This window comes from Hyalella azteca, unplaced genomic scaffold (genome assembly GCF_000764305.2).
Source record: "Hyalella azteca isolate HAZT.00-mixed unplaced genomic scaffold, Hazt_2.0.2 contig4943, whole genome shotgun sequence".
In the NCBI taxonomy this organism is placed as follows: domain Eukaryota; kingdom Metazoa; phylum Arthropoda; class Malacostraca; order Amphipoda; family Hyalellidae; genus Hyalella; species Hyalella azteca.
The window spans coordinates 155,194-179,702 of record NW_025935151.1 but is presented as its reverse complement, the minus strand read 5'-3'; the positions used below and the strand labels follow the sequence as shown (position 1 = coordinate 179,702).

At 37.9% G+C, this 24,509-nt stretch overlaps 1 protein-coding gene across 1 annotated transcript; it reads right to left on the bottom strand.

The window, feature by feature from the left end:
• Positions 1–2,559: 2,559 nt before the first annotated feature.
• On the bottom strand, positions 2,560–17,524 carry LOC108680114. Its single transcript, XM_018168872.1, has 5 exons — positions 17,276–17,524; positions 10,385–10,528; positions 7,319–7,521; positions 6,612–6,865; positions 2,560–5,266 (listed from the first exon to the last, which is right to left on the bottom strand). Exons 2-5 carry the CDS (start codon positions 10,490–10,492, stop codon positions 4,833–4,835), a joined length of 999 nt encoding a protein of 332 aa, XP_018024361.1. The 5' UTR covers positions 10,493–10,528; positions 17,276–17,524; the 3' UTR covers positions 2,560–4,832.
• Positions 17,525–24,509: the final 6,985 nt, after the last annotated feature.

Sequence of the window (24,509 nt, the reverse complement as noted above, 5' to 3'; positions counted from 1 at the left end):
GTTCGAGTTTCATGCTGAACCCAGTAAAAAATTTTGCCGGTCTTGATAACAAAGCAGTACTGGGATCATCGTCCTTCACTTATAATTACGCTCGCTTGTAGTGTCAAAAATATTACCGGAAAAATTTAATTTCGAAAAACAACATTAGAAACAATAATACCTCACCTAGCGATGTAAGTTAAAAGATACCGAATTTTGAGAGTTTTTAATATTTTTGTATCCTTAAATAGCTTCTGAAATTCCAAAGCGGTCCTTGTCTTGTCACCGTCGAGTGTCAGGTGGCACATTAAGAACCGGTCATCACCCGAGCTGTTGTGCTCCATAGCTTGTCGCAGATTAAGCGACATGGAGGTGCAAAGAGCAGCAAAAAGGTGTCAAGATCCAGTAGGATTACTTGTAAAGGACGGCAGTTGTAAAAAAACGTCAGTCCTGCTGTTAAGTTTATAGTGAATGAAGGAACGTCTTGAATGTAAAAATTCTTACTTGGTGTGCAATATTATTATAACCAAAAACAGTGTGCCTCTTTTTTGGAAATAATTTTAATATCCTCTGTTGACCACACTTTTAGTTCTTGGCTAATTTTAGTTTTCGCATATCACTGGTTTCTCTATTTCTCTATCGTAGCTTGATCCTCAATATAGAAGAATTGAACAAGCACAGCTATTCAACTTCATTAGTTTACAACTAATTTCTATTTTGTTCCAATAAATTTTCTTTACCGTGGATCTAAAGATTTCATTTTTTCGTCACGGTTAACTCTTCCACTCAGCGCGTTCCGATGCAATCGTCATAAACAACTTTGTTCTTCACACGATGGATGCATCAATGCTCTAGTGAGTCTAGTCATTCCCTCATTGCATTGAATGACCGTCCGTAGTTCATTCTATCTCTTACTGTTTTTCAATTGGCCGCTCGCAAGTTAATTTTAATAAATCCATGGAGTTATTTTAACTTAAATACTGTGGTTTCCCAAGCACATGCGCTCCCGCTGTCGATATTTTACAGCCGAAGAGGTCATTCCCTCTCGGAGTTGGCAACAAATGCAGCAGTTTTCCTCGAGGGAAAGATCAAGCCATTTAGGAATTGGACAGCTGCTACCCTAAAAGTCCAGGAGCAATGAAAAATGCCTATGGCTTGTTTCCAAAATGTAGAAAGAATATTCATGCAGTCGCTCCTGGACCCAAGAAGAAACGTTTAAAAAAAGAGCAAATCGGAGCTCTGCCATAGTTCAGGACTGAGCAAGCTTTTTTGTACGTTAAACTTTAAAGGCTACCATGCTTTGTGAAGTTTCGTAACCAAGTGCATACTTTATTACAGTTTTTGCAATGGTAGCGCATTATGAACAGTAAAAGAACCGAGTCGAGTTGTAGTTACAAATTCAACACAAAATGGAAAAGAGCCAACACCTTTTTTAAACATTCAGAGCTGTACGTGCAGAAAACGGTGCAATTTATTTCCAAAGGCGCTTTACCTTGTACACATTGTTTTTTCATCTATCTAATAACTTAGACAAATTTGAAAGAGAGTACACCTTACCAAAAAGACAAATAATATTAAGGCTCATGATGCGCAGAATATTTTGTTTTGTAAGTTATTCCTTCTCGAAATATTCAATAAAAATGCCGTTCAGTTTGACAGAAAATAAACCCTAATAGAGGTTCGAACAATATAAAACTATAATTGATAATAAATTCATTCATGAGAACTTACCTTAGAGCTTAGATCAAAGTATCAAAGGCATAAATGTGGCTACTCGGTACAATAAATCGCTGACTAAACAGTCAAGGTTCATTCGCACTCTCACATGCGATATGATTCTGAAATTTGAGAAGCTAAAGCATACAATTTTAAATTAAATTTTGCAGTCAAATCGTGCTTAATTGACGGCGCTAAATTAGCCCATATAAATTTTAAGTTGGGCCGAGATAGCGCACTTTAAAAGAAGGCAATAATCATACATCATCCTTCTCTCATGATGACGAAATTGTGTTCAAATTTACCTATTCACCTTCGTGCGCAGGCTACTTTCTAAACTATATACTTGAACTGCGTTATACTTTTAGATTTAATCCCAAAAATCAAAATTTGAGTAAATTTGAAATAGAAGAGGCTATTTATACAATATAAATGTTAGGCATTCTTGACATGCAGTTTGTGGAGTGTTAGTTGAGTTTCTGCCGCGCAGCCGCCGGCTGTCCAGAAGCCGGCCAGGTATCAGACCGCTACAGGGGCGACGCACTGCTCAGGCTTCTGCGACATCGTCGTGTGATTGACAACACCGCCTCCATTTACGGCGAATGAGACAACGCGTACGTGAAATGTCACTCCAGTGACGAAAAGCTAAAATAAAAAAGATAAATTACAATAAATTTACCGTTTTGTATTATATATATTGTGTAAATATTATTAGATCGTTCTATGATTTTTCCTGAGGAAATTGTCTTATTCAAAAGCTGTTATTTATCAACTTCAAAATCCAGTGAATGGTACGAGTACACTGCAGCTCTTCATAACACGTTTGGATCCTATACCAGAAGTAGGGAGAATTGAAAGAACAACAAATCAATTAGGTTTAATAAAAAGGCAGCAGCCGAAAAGGCTTAGATTATTTTGTGACTAGAAAATCAATTAGGAGTAAATAAAAGATGAAAATATTTCCTTACAACAGCGCAAATCGTACAGTTCACGCTTAGATATGAAAAGGGAAATGTTCTTGAACACTCATTTGATTGTTTTCCTGAACGTGAAGAAACATGACATTCATGAATGAAAATAACACGAGTACTGCAGGAAACTACAAAACTAGATGAAAAACAGTTAATTTTCACCAGAGTTGCTAACCATTAGTGGGAGTTTACATTGAAATACAAGTAAGTTAGACGCGACTGGCGAGCTAGGACCGCTCTATCAAAATCAGTTACGAGTTTGTAACTCCGTCAGCCAATCACTGACGGCCACTGAGCTAAACCCACCAATCAGGGACGAGGAATGGAACCTCCAGGAAAACGAAAACAGATTTCACGTAACATTTTTCATACATAAAGTATGTAATTGCCGCTAACGCATGCGAAATTACATTAACCTCCTATGTTATCACAAAAATAAGTGAAAATGTAAAAAGCGCACATAAACTGTAGCTGGTGCACATCCGTTTCAATGAGCGATTAGGAATGAAATTAATTCATTCTTTAATACAAACAATTGGTATATTATCAATAGAGCTTAGTAGTACAGTCGCCTTACGTGATCGCCGTCACAAAGCAACGACGGAAACAAATAAATTACTGTGTTAATAAAGCTCCCGGTTTAATACGACCATATAAGCTAAACCTAAATAATGTACACGAATAAAGAAACTCAATTAATATCAAAAGCTACTGAATAATGCAGAATATCGCACCCAGATGCAGAGATCCAAACAGAGCATTGGCAATAGAGATGAAATATTTTATTTCAGCTTTGAACGATTTCAGTTTCATACGAAGAACAATAAATGAATGAACCAATATTATAGTGAATGAATATCAATAAGTATTAAAATAAAATTAAACGAATATTATGCCGATTGAGTTGATTGAAAATGATATAGCTTCATTTAGCCATAGACAACAATTTCGTTCTTCGATTACACGAAATCTGCAAAGTAATTTAGCACTAGAATGTTGACTTTTTCATAGTCATGACGATTACTAAAATTTAATGCTTTTTATACATATTCTGAATCCACGATGGAAAATATTAAACAACTCTTACAAAATATTTATATGAAGACGCAATCTCAAAAATATCCAAGAATCATTAGAATTAGAAGAAAATTTCGTGAAACCTCACTCTTTATACCTTTATAAACTACAGCACATCAGAATAGGAGAAAGCTCGTCTAACTTATCTTTGGTATAGCACAGAAGTTCATTAATATTGAAACACTAAGACTAAAGTTATCACAGGGTTAGACCCAGATTTTCTTCCGTTCTACACAGAGAGACAGAATGTCTCGAATTGCGGTGAGATGAACACATTACAGTTCAACGTTATCTTGCAGTGAAGAATTATGACAACTATACTTTAAAGGCCACCATGCACCTGCTTACTGCTTATTGCTTCGCAATCAAAACATTAGCTAATCAAAAATTATAAACAAATTAACTGCTTCTATTGACCATCCGTTTAGAGAAACTTGTCTTTAAAATCAGACAAAAACTCTACAACAAAGTGACAAATTTTGAATGTCGAAATCAAAAAGACGGATCAACAAATTTGATCAAAAAAATTGCAGACATCACATAAACTCAACAACAAGTGTAAAATTGGCAATTAGCAAACAATACTTTAAAGAATTGAAATATGATACCAATCAAAACAAATTAAAAATTTGAATCCATTAGAAAAGTTTAAAACATTCATACATACATTCAACAAATTCTTGCTCTTCCTTGAGTTATTTATGCTTCTAAACGACCCCATGTTCCGATTGAATAAATATTATTAAATGATCATGAAGCCATAACATGCGTCCTGCCTAATCATCGGCAGCACGAAGCGAGAGCCACATGTGAGCAGACTCAGAGCGTTGTTTTAATCTTGCGCATGGTATGAGGACATTACGATGGAAACAGAGCTGTAAATCGTGCATAGAAGTCCCATTAAATTTAACTCAACTGGTCGCTCTGACAGAACAATTCATTACCTCAGAACGAGCTCGGCACCTGCTTCTTCCCAGTGTTCACAAATCCCTCGCGGGTTCTAATAAGTTAAGCTGGTCTCGCGTAAACATTCGCCACCGATAAGTATAACAAACAACAATTCACTTTCGCACGTAACTCGACGATAGATCACATGTTTTCATAAAGCGGTTCTATTTCAGGAGGAGGCGGTGCAACGAACACAGCTTCATGCGAAGGCCGTTGATGCGGTTGCCGCCTCGCGCTACCTCGCGTCGCCCCGCCTCCTGTCGCGCGCCGGTCGTTAGAGAAATAAATCCTAAAGCGATCAGATCGTGACGGTAGCGGCGGCAGCGCTCTTGAATGCGAGTTGGAAGACCGACTGCTGCTCGCGCTGCCAGTATAATACAAACTTTCATACAGTGTAGAATTAGAAGGTCGTCGTTGGCCAGCATAGTAGTGGTAAGGTGATGGTGTTGGGGTATCATCGTCGCTTGAGAGCAGAGGACGTGGAGCAGCGGACGACGTGTCAGAGCTGGGTGCATGAGGAAGCAAGGCACAGCTCGGGGTCTCGCTAATGCTGCAACTACAAGTTTCCGTCCCTCCTGAGGAACGAAAAATGCCCAATTACAGACAATGATCTTCGATATGGTCATTCCCAGGCATGACTGAACAAATAAAAATTAGAAGTAACACAAGGCTTACAACGTGATGCAACTTGAAGTCCTGAAAAGAGCATCATGAGGTTGCCGCCAATAAGACCTGCTGCATTATTGTTTAGTTTTGCACTTCTTTTAACAAAATAAAACAACAAATTACCAACCATGATTCGTCAACAAACTGTATTGGAGTGAAATAGACATACAGGTTACAGGTAAACCTATAAGCTTCCAGGCACTACATATTACGCTGGTTGAAGCAAGGCTTGGAACAGCTCTACGAGATTCAGATCTCCAGCCGAGAACGGTGCGTGTAAGCAAATTCCTACTTGACAACTCGAAGTTAATTAGAAACACCGAAGATGTGCCATGTTGCCTTGCCCTATTGAAAGAAGCTTCTTTTTTTATGCAAAACCAATGTTCAAGTTTGTTGCAAACTCGAAAGAATATAAATACAATTATACCATCAATATTTTTTCTGATGCACAACCAGAAAAGAAACAATTATCAACTAGTAACAATGAAATTTTAACATAATAAATGTATAAGAATTCGACATGAAATGGTCGTGGAAGATGTACCCCCAAATTTTCGCTGTTGTATTTATTTTGTTCAAAACGAGCAGTAGTACCTGCAATAGAATTTAGTGCAAGCATCAAAAGTTAAGAAATTCTAGAAACTAAAGTTTAGAATCCTGTGATGCCCTGAGGTGGTGAGTTGGGGGGGCTCGGGGGTGTAGGTATAAGTGAAGGCTGCGCTCTGCCAATTACTTTCAATAAAAAAATGTAGAACGTAAAGGCAACAACAAACTCATATATACATTTCAATATAATATGATACAATGTAATGTAATATAATATAATAGAATATAGTATGCCGTAGAAACTTGGACCATTTTTGGAGCTTACCTTTTGTGATACAAATATTTACATAGCCCATATATAAAAAAATATCTCTTTAATTGCATACGTATGTCAGTTATCTCATGGTACTCCAAGAGCCATCAACACAATTTTTCCGAAGGTAAGAACTTTTTTAGTACCTATAAGTTTTTCTTTTCTCAAATGTCAAAATGGTACAAGTCAATGGTCCATGTCACCTCGTTTTACGGCAATATAATATAGTATAGTATAATATAATCTATTATAATATAACATAACATAATATAATTTAATATAATATACGGTAATAGGTACAATATAATTTAATGATGATTCATTACATTATGTATAATAACCTATAAAAAAGCTCTAATATATAATATACTAGCTTGACACAGTGCCGCACCGACCTGAGGATATGCTGTGGTATCTGTGATGCCCTAAGGTGGTGAGCTGGTGGGGCTCAGGGGTGTACACGTGCAGGCTGCGCTCTGCCAGGTGGTGGCGCAGCTGGTGCTGGTGTAGCAGGGGGGGCTTGTACCGGGAGCCGGTTCTCCCCCTGGGGGTGATCAGCAGGGGAGGGGCTGAGGGCAGGTCTTCGTAAACGATCCCGCCGTTCATCTCGGTGCAGTTCTTGGCCGTCCGACATCTGGTGATTCTGAACCTGGGGATGTGAATTGATGTTTACCTAAGATTAGAATGTTAGATAAATCTCACCAACAAACAGAAACAATTATTATAATAATTACACGCAAAAGTCAATGCCAAAGAAGTAAGGGATCAGATGTGACCTCCTTGTCTGATTCTAAGCCTTCATTCTCCAAATCGGACGTAAATTCTTTCGGTAGCCAGCAGAATTTTGGGTACACAATCTAATTCAAACCTAAACATATTTGAAAGAATTTATTAGAGAAAGAACAATCCTGCAATCAAACGTGCTACTCCTATTGAACGGAACACGCTATTCCTATTGATCAGAGTACCCTAATATTCCTATTGAGCAGAACACGTTATTCCTATTGAGCAGAACACGCTATTGCTACTGAGCAGATCAAGCATTGCTTTCTACATAAGCAGAGCTCAGACGACCCCCAATAAGATACTCTATCGAGCTCACCTGTAGACAACCGCAGCGATGATGATGACGAGGATGACGAGGCTGATGGCGGTGGCGACGACGAGGGTGACGGGCAGACGGGAGTTGGAGGGCGCTGGCTCCCCCCTCGCCCCCAGCAGCGCTGGACACGTCCACAGCGCAGGACAGTCCCCAGACCACGAGTCCTGCCCCGAGGACGTGGGCACGGCGTGCAGCATCGCAGCCTGAACACGAAGTAAATGAATGTTTACGATTATTGACGTGAATAATCTTGTAATAATAATCGTGAAGAAAATGGTTGTAAATAACCCGTATTGCCGCTAGTAAAAATATTTAAGGTTTAGTTTTTTATTTTAAATAAATGAGTAGTCGTAACCATATATAACCTCTTATCTACAGATGCATTAATCATCTAATCATCAAACTTATTCGTAATTATATGCTATTCGGAAAAAATGGCTAAACAGTCTGATCAGTATTGTAGGGGCCGGCATACAAATATAAATAAATATAGAAGTAAAATAAATTTCGACATTTTTTCGTCATGTTAAAATATTTGAAACTAGAACCATACTTGAAAAAAACAGCGACATGGTCTAATTTCACGGCATGGCCGACAAATAAATTCTCACTGACTGTTTTTCTACGTTATTTAAAAAGGCCTATAGCAACTGGCCTAGGAGATACTGTCAGGAGAAAACTAATTAAAATGAGGCGGAACTATGGTTGAATCATCAAAAATTAAATGAATAGGAATAATCTTTGAAAATAAGAAATAAATAAATAAATAATGATCATCGTATTTGTAATTAATTATTGTATTTATCGACGACTCTCTCCTTATCATGGTTTGAAGCGAGTATGTTGCAACATTAAGTGAGTTTTGTGTTAATAAAAGAAAAGAAATGAATGGAAAAGAACAAAATAAATCAGCGATAAAGAATATTTTTTATACTTCATGAAGTTCATGACACAGCCTATGTGTGAAACCGACACATTTCATCTAGAATGCGATTGATGCAGACCAATTATTACACTGCAATCCTCAGATGAACAAAATTTTTAAAATAATTTGGGAGTAACCCATTGGAAATTTACAATTATTCACTAAGACATTTGATCATTACTGCAACATATTGAGCGACTTAGTTGGGAATAACAGAAATTGTTATAGCGCACCATGAATAATTCGAGTAGAAAGATCCTTTACAAAGATTGAATGTGATTTCAAGTTTAATTCAAATCAAAAAATTATTTAATTAAAAGGACAAATCTGCCAATTATTATGATGCACTTAAGAGAAAACTTTGCAGCAAATTGAATGAGGTTGAGAGAAGCGAGCAGAACAAATACAGAGGCAGGAGCACCACAATGAGGCGGCCGACGCAGCAATTTAATCTCGCCGAGTTCGTCGAGAAAGAACCAACTCCGTCGCCTGGAAAGATTCAATCCTATTTCTACAAGACACAATGTCCTCAGAGTTTCCTGAAACAAATCTCCACGCGAGGAGCAATAACCGTTGTTTCGGAACACAAATCTCTAAATACGAGGGACAATACCCACAAAACCTACACGCAAGAAATCTTCGCCCAGGAAGAATTGCACCATAGAAGTTTCGGGCACAAGTCCTTAGTTAGGAAAATTAAGTTCTCAATTTCATAAAACGGATTTAAATACGCGGATAATAACGGTTCTTTTTCAGAAAATTAATCTTTACTTCAGACAAAGGTCTGGGATTTAAATGGGCATTCAATCGCAATACGGCTAACGCTACATATTGCCGAGAGAACAAAGTTTTACAAAAAGGATACGAAGTACTATTTAGAGTTTTTAAAAAATAAACTGCAGAAGTGGCATCAACCGACAAGTTTGATCAGATTCGAAATAGAAGAAATAAATATTTTTAATCGATTCAATAATGGCAATTATTTAATAGCCCCAATTGATATGTTTGATTGAAATAATTATACAGCAAATTATAATAACAAATAATATTTTTTAATTACTTTCCTTCAGCATTAATGTTTTAACACCGTTATCGGCACCATTTTGGAATAAGTTATGTAAAGGTTCTATTCAAGATTGAAATGACTTTGATCTTATTTTCTTTGAAAATAATTGATTGGCGAACACCAGCCTGTCAAAGTTCTAAAGCGAGATTTAATTTAAATATGACATACTTTTATCTTCCAGTAGAATACATGTAACATAGAAACGTCTTTTTGTGGGTGTACGCGTTTTATATTTGAGTGTGTCATTCGTTTAGTTTGTTTTGATGTTCAATTGTTGAATTAAGGTGCGTAACGGAAAATTTGTCATCCTTTTATATTTTTATTATTAGTTTCTTGTATGGCCTACTCTCAGTCGAAAAAATACTCGTTTCAAAGATTCTCGAGAAGGTCCAAACATTCCAGTTATCTTCACTATTTAATCCTTCACTTTTCAGCTACCATTTGTAGGTAATTAACCTAACTGTGGACTTTAAAAAATTGATTATTATGTACCTATACTGATCTGTTGGTCCCTAACAGTATTTTTTTTAACACTACCCCAATTCAACGCGTATCCTCAGCTAAAATAGATTCTTAAGCACACATATTAAAGCAAAACAATAAAACATGTGATTGAATTAAATTTTAAATTCTTGGTATAAATTTTACGAAATTTTTATTTCTTGATCGGGGACAAATTAATGTTTTGTTTAGTGCAGAGAAACAGAGTTAAAAATAACAAACTGTAGTGGTGATTAAACTTGGAAAAATAACAGAAAAATACAGTTTCAACATACTGGGGTTGTTTTTACAGCAAACGATCTGCTATATAACTAGGAAATTAAAACACTTGTCATGATGAACATAACACCTCACTATAAAGTGCTGTTGCATATACCTATGCTTGAATACTTAGTAGCATGTAATTAGTGTAATCATTCCAACTAATAATTTTGCTTGTGATTGGCGAATTGAAGAAAATAATTTTTCTTCTCAACCGAAGTTGTAGAACTGAACTTCAACTGAAAGAAGGTTGGAATCGGAATGAAATTAGGAATGATTAGACTTGTATGAAATTAAGAACGTTGTGACTCACGTATAGGTCGGGAGGAGGTGGGGGCGGGGGTAGGTCAAAGACAGGGGGGGACTGGCCTCCACAATCACAATCCCACTCATCCCACTCCATGGGCAGGCTGCTCCCCATCACCGCTCCCAGCAACCCCACTCCAACTCCCAACACCTGCGCATAAAACGCAACAACAAATTAGGGTTAAATTTGAATAAAATATATCCTCGTAAACTGTTCGCCATTATTGTGGTGTAAGAAACGCAGATCAAAATTGCAGACCTAAATAAGATAACCAAATTATATGAATTTAAATATTTGATTTTTCAATCTTACTAAGAAAATTTTTTTCATCAAGAGAAATTTTTCATTTCCATAAATTTTTTCCAGTTTTGAATGAATTTACGAGTCTTTTTAGCTCATTTTCTCATTTTTGGAAAAATGCACTATTGTGCTCGCCATGCCCGTCTGTCTGTCTGTCTGTCCGTCTGTCCGTGACCTCAAGTTTTCGTCGACGAGAAAATGCGCTCTCTGTCACTCACTGCAGTGAGTACTACTGAGTTATATTTATTTCTGATATCGCAAGTTACTAGTTACTTAAAGAGTAATTCTGAGGAGGATTGGGGGAGAATCTAACGGTAAACAAAATTAGGTTCAAAGAGAGCCATAAATGTTATTAAATTCGTAGAATATAGAGCAACAAACAATCGTCTCTCCTGTGATAATCTGAACAAATATTCAAGAGAAATATATAGATATATGAGCTCTCTTCTTATTCTCATTTTGTACATAGATGCTCACAACATTTGCCAGCGTTGAAAAGTCCAGCTGTCGAAGCATTGCAATAGCACTACGTACTAACACACAAATTATTCACATGGAAGACGACTAACAGTTGCACAAAACACGCGACCACATACATATTCAATAAATATTTTATATGTTGTCCGAGGTAGACATTGAACATCTATCAGATAGACTAAATATTCCGTAACATGTTTACCTACAAGCGCTGCCTGATCCAGAACAGCGAGCGCAACAGGTTTGATTGAAAAAAACTGAGCTGGGCTCGTCGAGTTTCGCTGTCCATATTATTCAAGTACCGCGAATATTTCAGTGTCAGGACACTAAATCTTATTAAGTACACCTTAGCACACAATTAATTTGAGCTTGATTTATAAATGTAAAATATAATATTCACACAAAAGAATTTTCAAACACAATTTGAAGTTGCACACGGAGGAGACAATTGATCGTAAAATTTTGTATAAATGTAATATTTTGTTGTTCGGTTGACCACTAATTGAAACTTTAAGAATTCCTTTCGTTACATAGTATGTGTGTGAATGGATGTTAAATAATTTCTATGGCATTTACTTCGACAGAAGTCGCCGGAGAAAATATTCCCAAAGGATGCACATCTTTATTTTATACCTCACAAGGACAACTCGAGCACACAAAGAAAATAAATCTTTCACGCCAACATCAAAGGAACTATAGAGTCAAGTCAGTCATCCTTTCATTATCAATACGAGTCACATCAACTCTCTTTCTTTGTTGGGACTAATGAGTCGAGAAGATCTTACAGGAAATATTGCGGGCAGCTCCAGTAATGACCGGAATTGAAGGACTGCATGCTGGAAACGAAAACCTGCCAAGGAATTAAATATGCGAGACTAACGAACACTTGGTGTTTAGCGCTCGAGAGATTGAGAGACAAATATATACTAGTATATATATACAAAACTGCGCTTGCATGCACAGTCAATTGTTGTAACTAAATAGAATGAGACCGACACTTCACACTTAAACATTGGAAATGATAATTGTGAAATTTTACATTTTGACTTCGAATTTACCTATACAAAATTGAAGAAAAGTAAATTAAAGTTACACACGATTCTTACGACACGAAACCCAATTTCACGATGGCCGCGGATGTTCTACGCCGATTTTGGCAGAGGACGTGACGCGTCGACATCGAACAATGAAGTCAAGGAAAGGATGGCTCGTCTCCACACAACCGTCGGAGAAGAGCAATTATAGTGAACACAGAAATGTCTTCATCGACGAGGTAATTACAGGCACGACATCAATGGCATGCTGAGCTCCGTGAGGTACGGCCGGTCACAAAGCAATTGCCCCGGCAGCGGCTAAAGCACTCCTAGTCATGGGACACGCAAGCCTGGACACGAGAAGGACCCGGTCTAAAGTCTCATCACTGTAGGTACATGACAGAAAGTGGACTAGTGGAGTCTTGCATAAATAGCTTTCATTAAGCTCTTTCTGTAGGATAATGCGTGATATTCGAACTTGATACAAAAAAACGTTGTACTGACTTCATTATCAAAAACGAAATTTAAAAGCAGACCGGAGAAGCTACAAGACCGGAGAAATAGCATATATACTTCTACAAAAAAATTTCTAAGTTCTTAATTAACTTTCACCGTAAGGATTCATACAGTGCCGCAGTTTGAGCAATGTACATCATCAGCGGTGATCAAAGGTACGTTGAGGGCCTAGTATCAAACAGTAACACTTAATAGATAATGAAAAATCACACTGAACAGAGGCGAACACAGTTTAGTTCTACCTATGGCTATAGGCCCACATCTCTATTTGAGCTCGACTGGATCGGCCTATGTGGGTAACGAGAGTTGAGCATTCTTTACAAGAGCAGGTGTTGCGTAACACGTGAAGAACCCAAGTTCTCAGTCATCCATCAATGAAGGCGTCAGCCGAAGCGAGAGTCTCACTTTGAAGATGACGCGTGACAGCTCTTGCTTTTTATATTGCTGACAGCTTCTATGAAGAAGTGAGGCGGGATGATTAAACGCAACCCAAGTACGATGCCCATCAGGAAGTTAGGTTGGAAATTTTTATATTGGGTTTTCAACAACATGAGATTAGCTATGGTTAATCCCAGAACTAGGAAACCATACGTAATAGAAGAAATTTAGATTGATTCGAGGTTTTTTAGACAGGAAATCGTAGCTAAATGCAAAAATAGATTATGTATAAACGAATTTGAAATCAGAAATCTTTTTAAAATAAAACATTTTTCAGATACCTAAGCGTGACCGACAATGAAGGGCGGCTCCCGTAGACTCTTAATTTTTTCAACGGGTCTCAACTCCGCCAACGAAAAGTGACCGCACATTTTCGAGCGAAAAACAACTTTTATTTCTTACAATATTAAACTAAACCGTGACATTGAGCATTGAGCATTTATATTTTATGTTCATCTTATGTTAACAACTTTTTATTATAGTACGCAAAATATCGAAATGATTTACTGACTAACTTTGACTGTCCCTAGAGTACGAGGAAAAAAATTAAGTACATACTTCCTTATTCAATTTCTTTTCACAAATCCCACTGAATGTCATCCTAATAATCGGTTGAGTATACGATCGAAGACCATTGATACGAAATTCAGTCGCAAAAGTTCGGCCTAAAATTTAAATCCATAGCCTTTCCCTATTTCATCGTTATAGTATCTTTTACCAATAAAAAATACATATACTACAATAAAAAATGCTTATTCAGCAAGACCAGCAGAAACATCGTCGATTTACGTAATTTTAAACGGATTAGCGGAACGTAAAGCTCGTTTCTTCTTTCAAACGTTACGCACGTTTTCGTATGTCAATATATACTTCGAGAAATGAGCCAGTGTATAAAATATCAAGCGGAAATATCAAGCACAATTGTGACATGGATTCAAACCGTTCCGAAAAAAAAACGAAGAGAAAGGCGAGGTCTAGCCCGACTTAATTTCTTGTTCGAACTGAATGCCCAGTATTCAAAAACGCTAGTACTTGAATTTTCGAAGATCTTTGTACGCAGTTAAGTTTTGAAGTCTTAGCATCATAAAGAAATGCAAATAAATTGTTATATCCAACAAAATTTTAATTCACAAAATTAAAAGGACAAAACTGACATGTTGCTACACGATCGAAACAGTCGAGAACAAAGCAGTCTTAATTGGTTAGGACCGAGTCTCGGAACCATTTTAAGTAGGTACCTATTAATAATAATTATACAGACCAGCTTTTACCGAGAAAAATTAGCGCTAAGCCCAAGAAAGAAACTTTGCACTTTTAGTATCTTCCTGAATAAAGTAAACTGGGAATTCAAGTCTGAAACACAAGCGAAGCCACGTTACACGTCCCGCTCCTCGAGCCACATGCAGGTCTAACTTTGTCTATCATACCACAAAAGTTTGCTTCCAAGTATCGCCAATAAGCAATGCAGGTGAACCGAAACTTTTGCAGGGAACACGCTCCTATACCGGCAAGGTTGACCAGAGCTTGCGTATGCCTACACCGCGACGAAATGTTCTGCTAGAATTACAAATGGATACCAAATAGATGCAATGCCAAAATAACAAGTGGATAAAATGACTGACAAGATTCATCGTGTGTTGTTCTGGGGATCGTATAAATACTGCACAGAATGAGATATGCTGCAGAGCAGTCAACTTGGTGCGGCATGAGAACCTATAGATGTTAAGGATAAAATTATAAACATAACCGGAATTTACAGCAAACATTAAAAAAATAGAATTTGCAGTATCAGAATTTAAACATTGGTTTGTAAGAGCGGCATGTATAAACTAGTCCAGTCCAGTACTAACATGGCGTTCACGTGGATTACAGTGCGGAACGAAACCTAACTCAGTAACTGAAAATGCCCACTTGCAGTGGAGAACAATGCAACCCATTCACTTTCATTGTATTCTATCACATGCATAAATGAAGAATGGACCAGCTCCAATATTGACGAAATTAGAGCAAACGGACCAGGAAAACAATACCTACATGTGTCAAAAAAAGTCACACACAGAAAGACCAGTGATCCATAACACTAAAACTTCTCATCTTCATTTTCGATGCAGAGCAATGCAGGAGACCAGGCAAAGAGTTTTTCATTGGTTGATGGAAATGAGACATTTGCCCATCACTCAGGAAAATGATTGAGTTATATTGTTCAAATGATAGCATACGTACGGTACTTATATTTCACATCATGAGCAGAGAGCGGTCGTAGCAATGTTGCAAATTTTTACCCAGTGAAGCAGGATAAGGCCGACCCCGGCAAGAAGTGAATCGATATTTGGACAAGATCTCACTGATTTCTGTGAGTGTGAACTTTGGATGCATAACACATAATTACAATTGTTCATCTCACCAGAATGAGTATAAGTAAGAAAAACTTCATGCATTTAACCGCGAAGTATCATGCTAGTTTCCACCACAAGTGAATTTTTTTGCGTCAGGGAAAGCTGGCTTGCTTCGTATCCACACTACGAGCGCTGGACGAACACGAGGCCTGAGAGTAACTGGTCGAGTCTCGATCATACAGGGTGCGCCACAGAAACTTACTTATTTGAAAGGTCAATAAAAACAAAAGTACTTCAGTTATTGTTTTAAATTTTTTTTTTATTCGAGAAAACAGTATCCCAAATTTTTTTTCATACAGTTTTGAAAATGAAATCTCATAAATGACGGCCTCCATTGCGCATTAACTAATGAAGTCGCTTTTTTCATAATGATTTCCACTCTATGCAGCATATCAATCGGTATTTTGGCAATGACGTCGCGAATGTTGTTCTTGAGGTGTGCTATGGTCCGTGGTCGATCGACATAAACCAGAAATTTCAAATATCCCCATAAAAAGAAATCGCATGGAGTCAAACCTGGAGAGCGTGGCGGCCATTGGAGATCGCCTCTGAGAGAAATGAGGCGGTCGGGGAAATGTTGTCGCAACAAATTCATCGAGTCTCGTGCTGTGTGTGCTGTGGCTCCATCTTGCTGAAACCACACGTTCCTAAAGTTCATTTCTTCGAGTCTTGGAGAATAAGTTCCTCGATCATGTTCCTGTAACGAGCTCCATTAACGGTAACTGCGCGTTCGTTCTCTTAAAAAAATAAGGACCAATTATTCCCATTACCGACGTCGCACACCAGACAGTAACTCGCTCACAGTTAAGTGGCTTCTGGTGAAACTCACGTGGATTTACACCACACCAATAACGCATGTTTAGCCTGTTGACGCAGCCGGAAATGTGGAAGTGAGCCTCGCCACTGAAAAAAACGACCGCGTCTTCAGGCAGGTTGTCAACCAGCATTTTACATTTATTTTGAGGGGCAACAAAATCGCGTTCAGTTAATTCTTGCACTACAGCAAATTTATTTGAGAAACTTTGAGAAACAAACTTGGGAACTTTCCCCTTCAGATGCACCCCCTCTCGCCCCTCTACCCGACCAACTAACCGCACAGGAATTTTTTCAAATAAGTAAGTTTCTGTGGCGCACCCTGTACATTTTCAAGAAGTTATTGATGCACACAGTGCGTTTTACGAATTTAGGGAAGCTGACCGTAAACAATAATTTCCCTTGTCGCCAAATTCGCGACAATAGTTTCTCAATAGTTCAAATCACCTCCGAAATAACTTAATTAGGACTTGATACTGAAAACTCAGTATATCAAACAGTAAAAATAAAGCTATGCCATGGTTACGGTAATGGTTCTAAAAATACGATCCTTTAAATCAAATTACCTTTACACAAATAATATTTCCGACAACGCGCAATGCAACTTTGCGCCAGAAAGTAAAACACATTGCGCGAAGAAACGGCAACGAGAAATTAAAAAAAACATTAAGTAAAATGAAGAAGTTTGATGAAAATTAGAAGTAATAAATTAGAAATTAAAAGTTCTTATCGAAAAAAAAGCAACAAAGAGCAACATGAGAAGCAACACTCGCCACTTATAAGGAAGTTATGAAACAACAAATAAAAAAACGTTAAAAAAGGAGATAAAGTGTGAAACAAGAGGCCATAAGTGTAAATAATAAGCAATCAATGGGAGCAAAAGACGCAATGAGTTAAAAAAACGGAATAAAAGTAAATTATACCTGTTCATGGTGCGGGGTTGGCGGCGGAAGGAGTTCGGGAAGCGACAGCAGCGCCGCCACAGCCCCCGTGGCGAGTAATCAAATTAAACCGAGGGCGTCTTGTTTTCCTAAGGAAAATAATTCACGGACGACAAATAAAGCCGAACTAACTCGCTACGCCCAGGCTACGTTTTGCGTGATTCATTTAATGCGTTCGGACTTTTTTTTTTGTCTCAAGGAAATTTTTTCGAAATTCTTTTGTGGTTTTGTTCTATATTTCTTGTGATTAAGAATTTTAAATTAACATTTCGCTGATGGATATAAATAGGCTATCTCGATTTTCAATTCACTTCAACTCCTGAAAAAACGACAGTAGAAATAGTTTTTTTTAACCTGGCAAAAAATAACCATCACTTATACCGTAGAAATTCAATAGAAGTAGCAAACAATAATTTGCATACATGCGAAAAGTGCAGGTCATTTGCAGTAATAGCTTACAACAGCTGCGAGCACCAGGTCCGGTTTTAGCCTGAGATCGTTTGCAATTTGTGTGCAAACGCGTTTCAAGAATAACAACAAATTTTGTCCGTTTACTCAATCATCAATCAGAGTCCATGTATTTTCGATAACAGAAACTGAGAACCATAGGCACAATCTTTTTTCAGACAATAGATTATCTTCCTCCTGAGTCCTGGCTCCATTAACAAAGATTCTCACAATTAGTTAGGAGGGGCAACCAAATGGCGATAGGATTAACTTTATCCTTGCGGATTTTCCGGTTCCTTGTGACTTTGTTAGCAATGCACTACCTAGAACTAGTCAACCGAGTGCCTGAGAGTGGTAGATGTTTTGTGCGGAGTGAATCGCATTTATTTCGTCAACTATAAGATCACGGCCAATTCACAGCATCACATTCACAGGCAATGACAGGGTTTTTAGAATTTGCAAAAATTGTTAGGTGTTCATGAATCATGAGAACAAATATATTCGAGGGTTGAATTTATGTTAAAAAAGTGCGTCGATAACTAGCCTACAAATCAAATAAGTCATCGCAGATTTAGTTCATAACATAAAAAAGAAGAATATAGATTGTTTGGTGATGTTGTTAGGTTAAACAAGCAGGAGTGGGCTACCTATTATTAGCCAACGGGAAAACAAGTCCTAAATCTTAAAATTAATACTGAGTTTTAACAAATTTCGATTAAGCGAGAAAATGGTCAAGGAAAGTAACGGTGAACACTACATGGTAATTATTTCGCTAGAACAGAATGAGACTATGTAGAAAAAGTCCATAACTGTTATTTCATTTGTCATTAATTATTACTAATTCATTGCCACTTGAGTTCATTAATGTGCATTTGAAATAGAGTGAACAACTTAAAACTTGAATAAAGCCAACTAACGCGTTTGACAAGTTAGCCTACTTCTGCCTTAGGTAGTTCCCTGCCAAAAATTCATGTTCAGTCATGAAATTTATTATTCCAACCGTTACAGGTTTTTACAAATCGTTTTTTAAAAAATTATTCACGTAGCACTCAGTGTACCTTTAGTTTGAACATCAAACACATGCAAATATAGAATCTAAATTCTAAAGAGTAACGTTTGGAGACTTCGTATCATCACAGAGCTCCCACACGCATGGTCTATCAACACTGCGTCACACACCCTTCCTCGCTCAGAACCCACAAGAGACTGGCCCGGTAGACTCTGACTCTTCACAAGTTCACCCTAGAGTCTACTCTAGAGTCTAGACTCTAGACTCAAGCTAGCGGTCTAGCCTCAAGCACTAGCTCAAGACTGTAGTGTACTTGACTGGGGTCTCTTCCTTAAGGTCTTTATTATAATTATTGCTGAAATGTCTACGGAATAGTCTAGACACTAGAGAAATATTAATTCTCTAATTTATGAGAGTTCTGAAAATTGAAGACGGCCCAGTTTTTCAAGCAAGCAAAATTTAGCATGAAATTAAGTGATGACATTGTTTGAGTAAACATTTTAGAATCTTTCCGCTGTCTAGCAAGAATGCCGAATTACTCAAGACATGGAACCTAATTTTTATTACTGCCACTATTGTTCCATTTCAATTTTCGAATTCAGAATAGTGCAAATAAGTAATCCGGAATTGTTAATTGATACGCCCATTTGTTGTCTTTGCATCCGAAAATAAGTCTTAAGATGACTAATGTAGACAATTATGAACTGATATTGGAAAATAAAAAGAAGAAACCTATGTACAACGAGATTGTGCATTAAAATGTGTTAAACCCTAACTGGAGGATACAGTCAACTGATGGCGTCACCTCACTCACCAGTATTTTTTGTCTGCACTACCCTCTTGAGAAAAATGAGATGCCAGAAATGATGCAACTAATCAATTGAAACGTATTGGCCGATTTCGGGTACGCCAGTTGTGACGGAACTATGCATAGTGCAGCAGCGCTTAGTGAACTGTGAATCGTGATATTTCATTGTTGATGGCGTATGAAGACCAGCTGATACTATACGCTATTATATCTGAAATGCTTTTCTTCTTCAGTAAGTTCTCTTCATCCCGAGTTCCTGTTCAGGGACCTTTACTGTGATCCTGCGTACTATTAGATTAGAGAGATGATGGGCGAACAACTGTGTTGAGGAAGTTCTTCCATCCGAGTATCTTACCTAGAACGTTTCTTGGACCAAACCTTATAGGTTGGTATGTTTCAGTTATCTGACCGAACTTGTTTTGTTAACTAGGATCAATGTTATGCCAAATTGGGCATATCTTTCTAGTCCGTATTGTTCTACAAGTCGGCTTTGTGGAACAGAAGGAAATCTTTTGAGTTACATGCATCATATCCATATGCAAGATTCAACTTTTAGGTAAATCGACGTCTTCGCAGCCGCTGGATATAACTTGCCACTCAACCCGTTCGCGAATTCACAAAACGTGAGTACGATTGTTAAACGTTTTTATTTTTTTATGGCTAGAATGAGCAACTTATATGAACATGTAATTCATTTTTTAATTGAAAGGTTTCTACCAAATTCCTGGACAATTTTTGACAGTTTCCCCTGAACTTGAACGATGTGCGTCGTGTCAATTTATCAAACGCAGAACGGTTACTGACTGCGAACGAGGTTAGGTTGACAAGGATTCATCCCTGTGACATTCACTGGAAATTGACCAGAGGAACCAAAGCTTTTTATTGAGCGTCTTGTCTGAACGTCATTGTACTCATTTAGCGGACATCACGTTGCGCCTTTTACGTATCTATACATCATATGAAATTAATTGCGAATTCCTGAACCAGCTCAAGCTAAAGGCTCACCCCCTGTATAATTTTTTTTTCATCCCAGGTAAAGTTCTCAAATTTTCGGTGAAAGTCAAAACCTTTACAGAATTCACTGCTTAAGCTCACGACTTGCTTGTAGCAATTTTGGTAGGGGTTTGAACGAGCTCATTGTGATTATCTCTGGAAAATCGCGCGTGATTAGTGCGCCAATATCCCACAATTTGCATATTAAAGATGAATGCCGAGAGTATCTTTCTTGATCTACGGTCATTGTGCCCCATGAGAGTGGGAGAGCCAGGATATACACTCAGAAAAATGAGCGAGACTTTATCCAAATAGCGATGCATTTCTTGCCCCTTGTGTGGGTCATCCTGACGCAGCTTAGGGCGTATCAATGCAACTTGCAGAAAGGGCGTTACTATTTAGACAAAACGACAAATTCATTTTCCTGAGTGTATAGCTGCGCCTTGCCCCAACGTTTACCTTAGAGCCGAAAGATTATGCAATTACTGTGATAGCATCTACAGGAAACCTGCACGTTACGGACCTGGAACTCCTGGACTCGTATTCTCGATCGTAGCTCATAATTAACGAAGAAAGCTAGCATTTTAGTTCAGTTATTACTTATGATCCAAGCAACGTTTTTGTGAGGCTGAATTTCATCCTCAACGTTGAACTATAACTGTTATTTGTGCGTGCGCATGCTTTATTTTGGAAGTCTGTTGATAAGGCAGTTCACGATGAACATCGTAACTTACATTTAAGAAAGTATATTTTTTCGTTCATTTTTAAAATATTGGTGACGCTTTAGATTACGCCCAAAGTTCAACTTCATTATAAATAATAATCAATTAAAGACTTGATATCGTAATCATATTTTTACTGTAAATATTATATTTAAACCGACAGTTTCATGATTGCAATAACCTACAATTGGCATAAACAGAATTATCTCTGCCCATATAACTTGGTATGCTAGTATAAGCACTCGTAATCAGAGACATATACTGGCGCCGAGTGGTTTGCGTTGCATTTGGCACGACTCGGTCATGCGTATGTGGGACATTTCATGCGCCATTTCGATGTATGTCATCGCTGGCATGGATTATATCGGGTGCATTCGAGACTGTAAACTGAGCGCAGTGTTAGTAAACACGTCACGCTGCAGCCACGACTTGCCTCGGTCCCCATATGTGGCTCTGCCGACCTTATGCACAACGAATATTCAAGTTTATACTCATTTGTATTTTTACACATTACTGAATTACGAAACAAATGTGTCAAATTATGCGTCAGTATGGGATAATGCCGTTAAAATTGACCGTTTGAATTTTTTACACAAGTACTCGTATTTTGTTGCAATAATTTTCCAACTTGGAACATCAAGAAGACATAAATCCTGAATAGAAGCTCATTTTTCATTTAAAAATATCTCAATTGGTCTACTACTGCTGGCTTATTTTCATGTTCCATTATAAGGCAATTACATCGTAAGTCACAACACGACGTGGATGTGACGAGACCTGACACAGAGGATATGACTCTACGCTTCACTTATAATTACCTCCATTACCATCACAGCAAACTCTAAGCACCCACTCGGAACGTGGGCCCTGTTTTTCATCGTCAGTTACAGATAATGACTTGGCGGATCGTTCGTCAAAAGCTCCAAAATAAGCTTGGCTTGACATAGTCCAATTATTATAACGTTTATGTAATCGCTTGCATCATTTATCCAGGGTGAATTCGTAGCTCTTACGAGGGAAATTTTTGCTAAAAAGTGGCAATTTCGCGTCCGGGTAAACGATCAACGTCACTTTCGACAACGTTTAAATGATTGAAAGGTAACGGGATTTTATCGGATGGGTTTTCTCCTTGCCTGTACGGCTGTTTGTTTAGCCGGTTATGTTTGCATGCCAATCTACGCAACTGATAGTAACAGAAAGTTAACTAACGTTTTATTGTTTGTGTAACACTATCTCTTTTCGGTTAGACTTTGAGTTTTACATTCTCGATGAATACATGTTGGTTTGTTGCTTTTTTTTTACTTTTGGTAGAGTGGAAATACGAGTGAAATATTTAATTCGAGCTTCTCTGCAATCGCAACTTTGTGCAAATCGAGTTGTTAATTTAATACTACTGTCTTCAGAAATTTTGTCATAATTTTAACTGCGTTTTGAAAAAATGCTTCTTTCTTAGTGCAACTGCATACAAACTCTGGCCATCTGTTGAGGGCTGCAATAAAGAAGAGTTCTCCGGCACACCTGCACCAACAAACCTCCGTAAACATCCCCGCCACAAATCTCTCGGTCGGTGATCGATCATCGAACTCTTTACTTCGTCGGACTCTCTTCTTAATTTTCTCTTCATCTGATCTTTCCTTGGGGGTTATTTAATATTTTATCTTGAGCTTTATTTATCTCGATTTTCATAATCTACTTGCGCATTTCTTATCGTTATATAATAAAAATTGTAGCCACTTACGCTTTTTACTCGGTTAAGATACCGTTCTAGATTTTCGATTGTGAAGCCTTCGTTCGAAACTATAGCGGATGAAATTTAAAGTGGCACTGCAGTCGAAGGTATAACCCATAAATTCCATCTCGCTTATCCCAAATAGTTTCGTGATTTATCATGCTGCTGTTGTACTTTCGTCTCCAAATGTAAGTATTGTCCTTCATTTATTATTTAATCTTCATCACTAAAATCTCTCACATGTTCCCCCGTGTTTACAAGTCTTCATGCGAAGCGTGCCCCCAGTCTTTCTTAAACATTTTGCGATCTCACTTTCGATGAAGCATCTTGCTTTGAGACTCTTTGATGAGCACTCGAACGCACTCATTCACTCATCGCCCACTTCCATCGCGTACACGGCAGCTTCAAACCCAGGCTTTGATGAGTGGCTTTGGCTCCTCCGGGACTTCCTCTCTCGATAATTGATAATAAACGTCAGCTCGCCCCCTGTGTCAGGCATGATAACCTGCTATCTCGGCGTCAGCGGGGGGCCATGTTCCTGTGACGGACTGTCAGGAGTGTCAGCCCAGGTCGACGTGTGGACATGGCTTGCAAAGCGACTGCCGGGTAATTTTGGTTTAATTATGACCCAACGAATTTCACTTTTGCCCAGATGAAGTGGAAGACCAGAATGCTTCGATGAAATTAGATTCACGTATTGAATCTTTGATTGATCTCCAAAATGAATTCGGATTCAATACTAGTTTTCGTCGGAAAGAAAAAAGAAAGATTCGCAGTAAAAATCATTGCTTAGGCAGCTTTTTTATTAAATTACGTTAATTTCAACTATGGCATACAATTCTAAAATTTCCGCAATGTCCTCTTTTTATTCCAATTTGAGTAAATTTTATTAGGTAATATTCTTATAATTAAAAATATGTTCCAGTTCACTAGAAATCTTCACCTCCGCGTTAGTCATCGTTCGTGCACAGTTATAATTTAAAATAATTAGTTGAACTGGCGCCTTCATGCATCTTCTAATTCTTCTATTCAAAGTCCATGCTTGCACTTTCATAGTTTCCTACTTATGCTGATAATTCTTTCATCGTGAGAGAATTTTTTTCACTAACAGTTAAAACACTAACAGTTTTTTTCACTAACAGTTTTTCCACTAACAGTTAAAGTTCAATGTTCATATTATTGTATCAAAGTCTTTTATTTCGTAACAATTATTCATATTGTTTCATTTTGTGTTTTTCATCGTATCAAATGTGCATACTACTTGCGTGTGTGACTTGATAGCATCTTCTCGTCCATCACCTTGTTTGTAAGCACCACTCAACGAGCAACACTATTTGTTTCCCTGCAAATGCATGCTGTTTGTTCGCTTGAAAGCTGCTATGTTGACGAGCTCCTCCCAAACTCGTATCCGAGTTCATCCACTAAGCAATTTGCTGCTCCACCCACACGAGGGTTGGTCGGTGTGGTCAGCGCCAGAGCCTTTAATTGTCATCGAAACATCCATACTG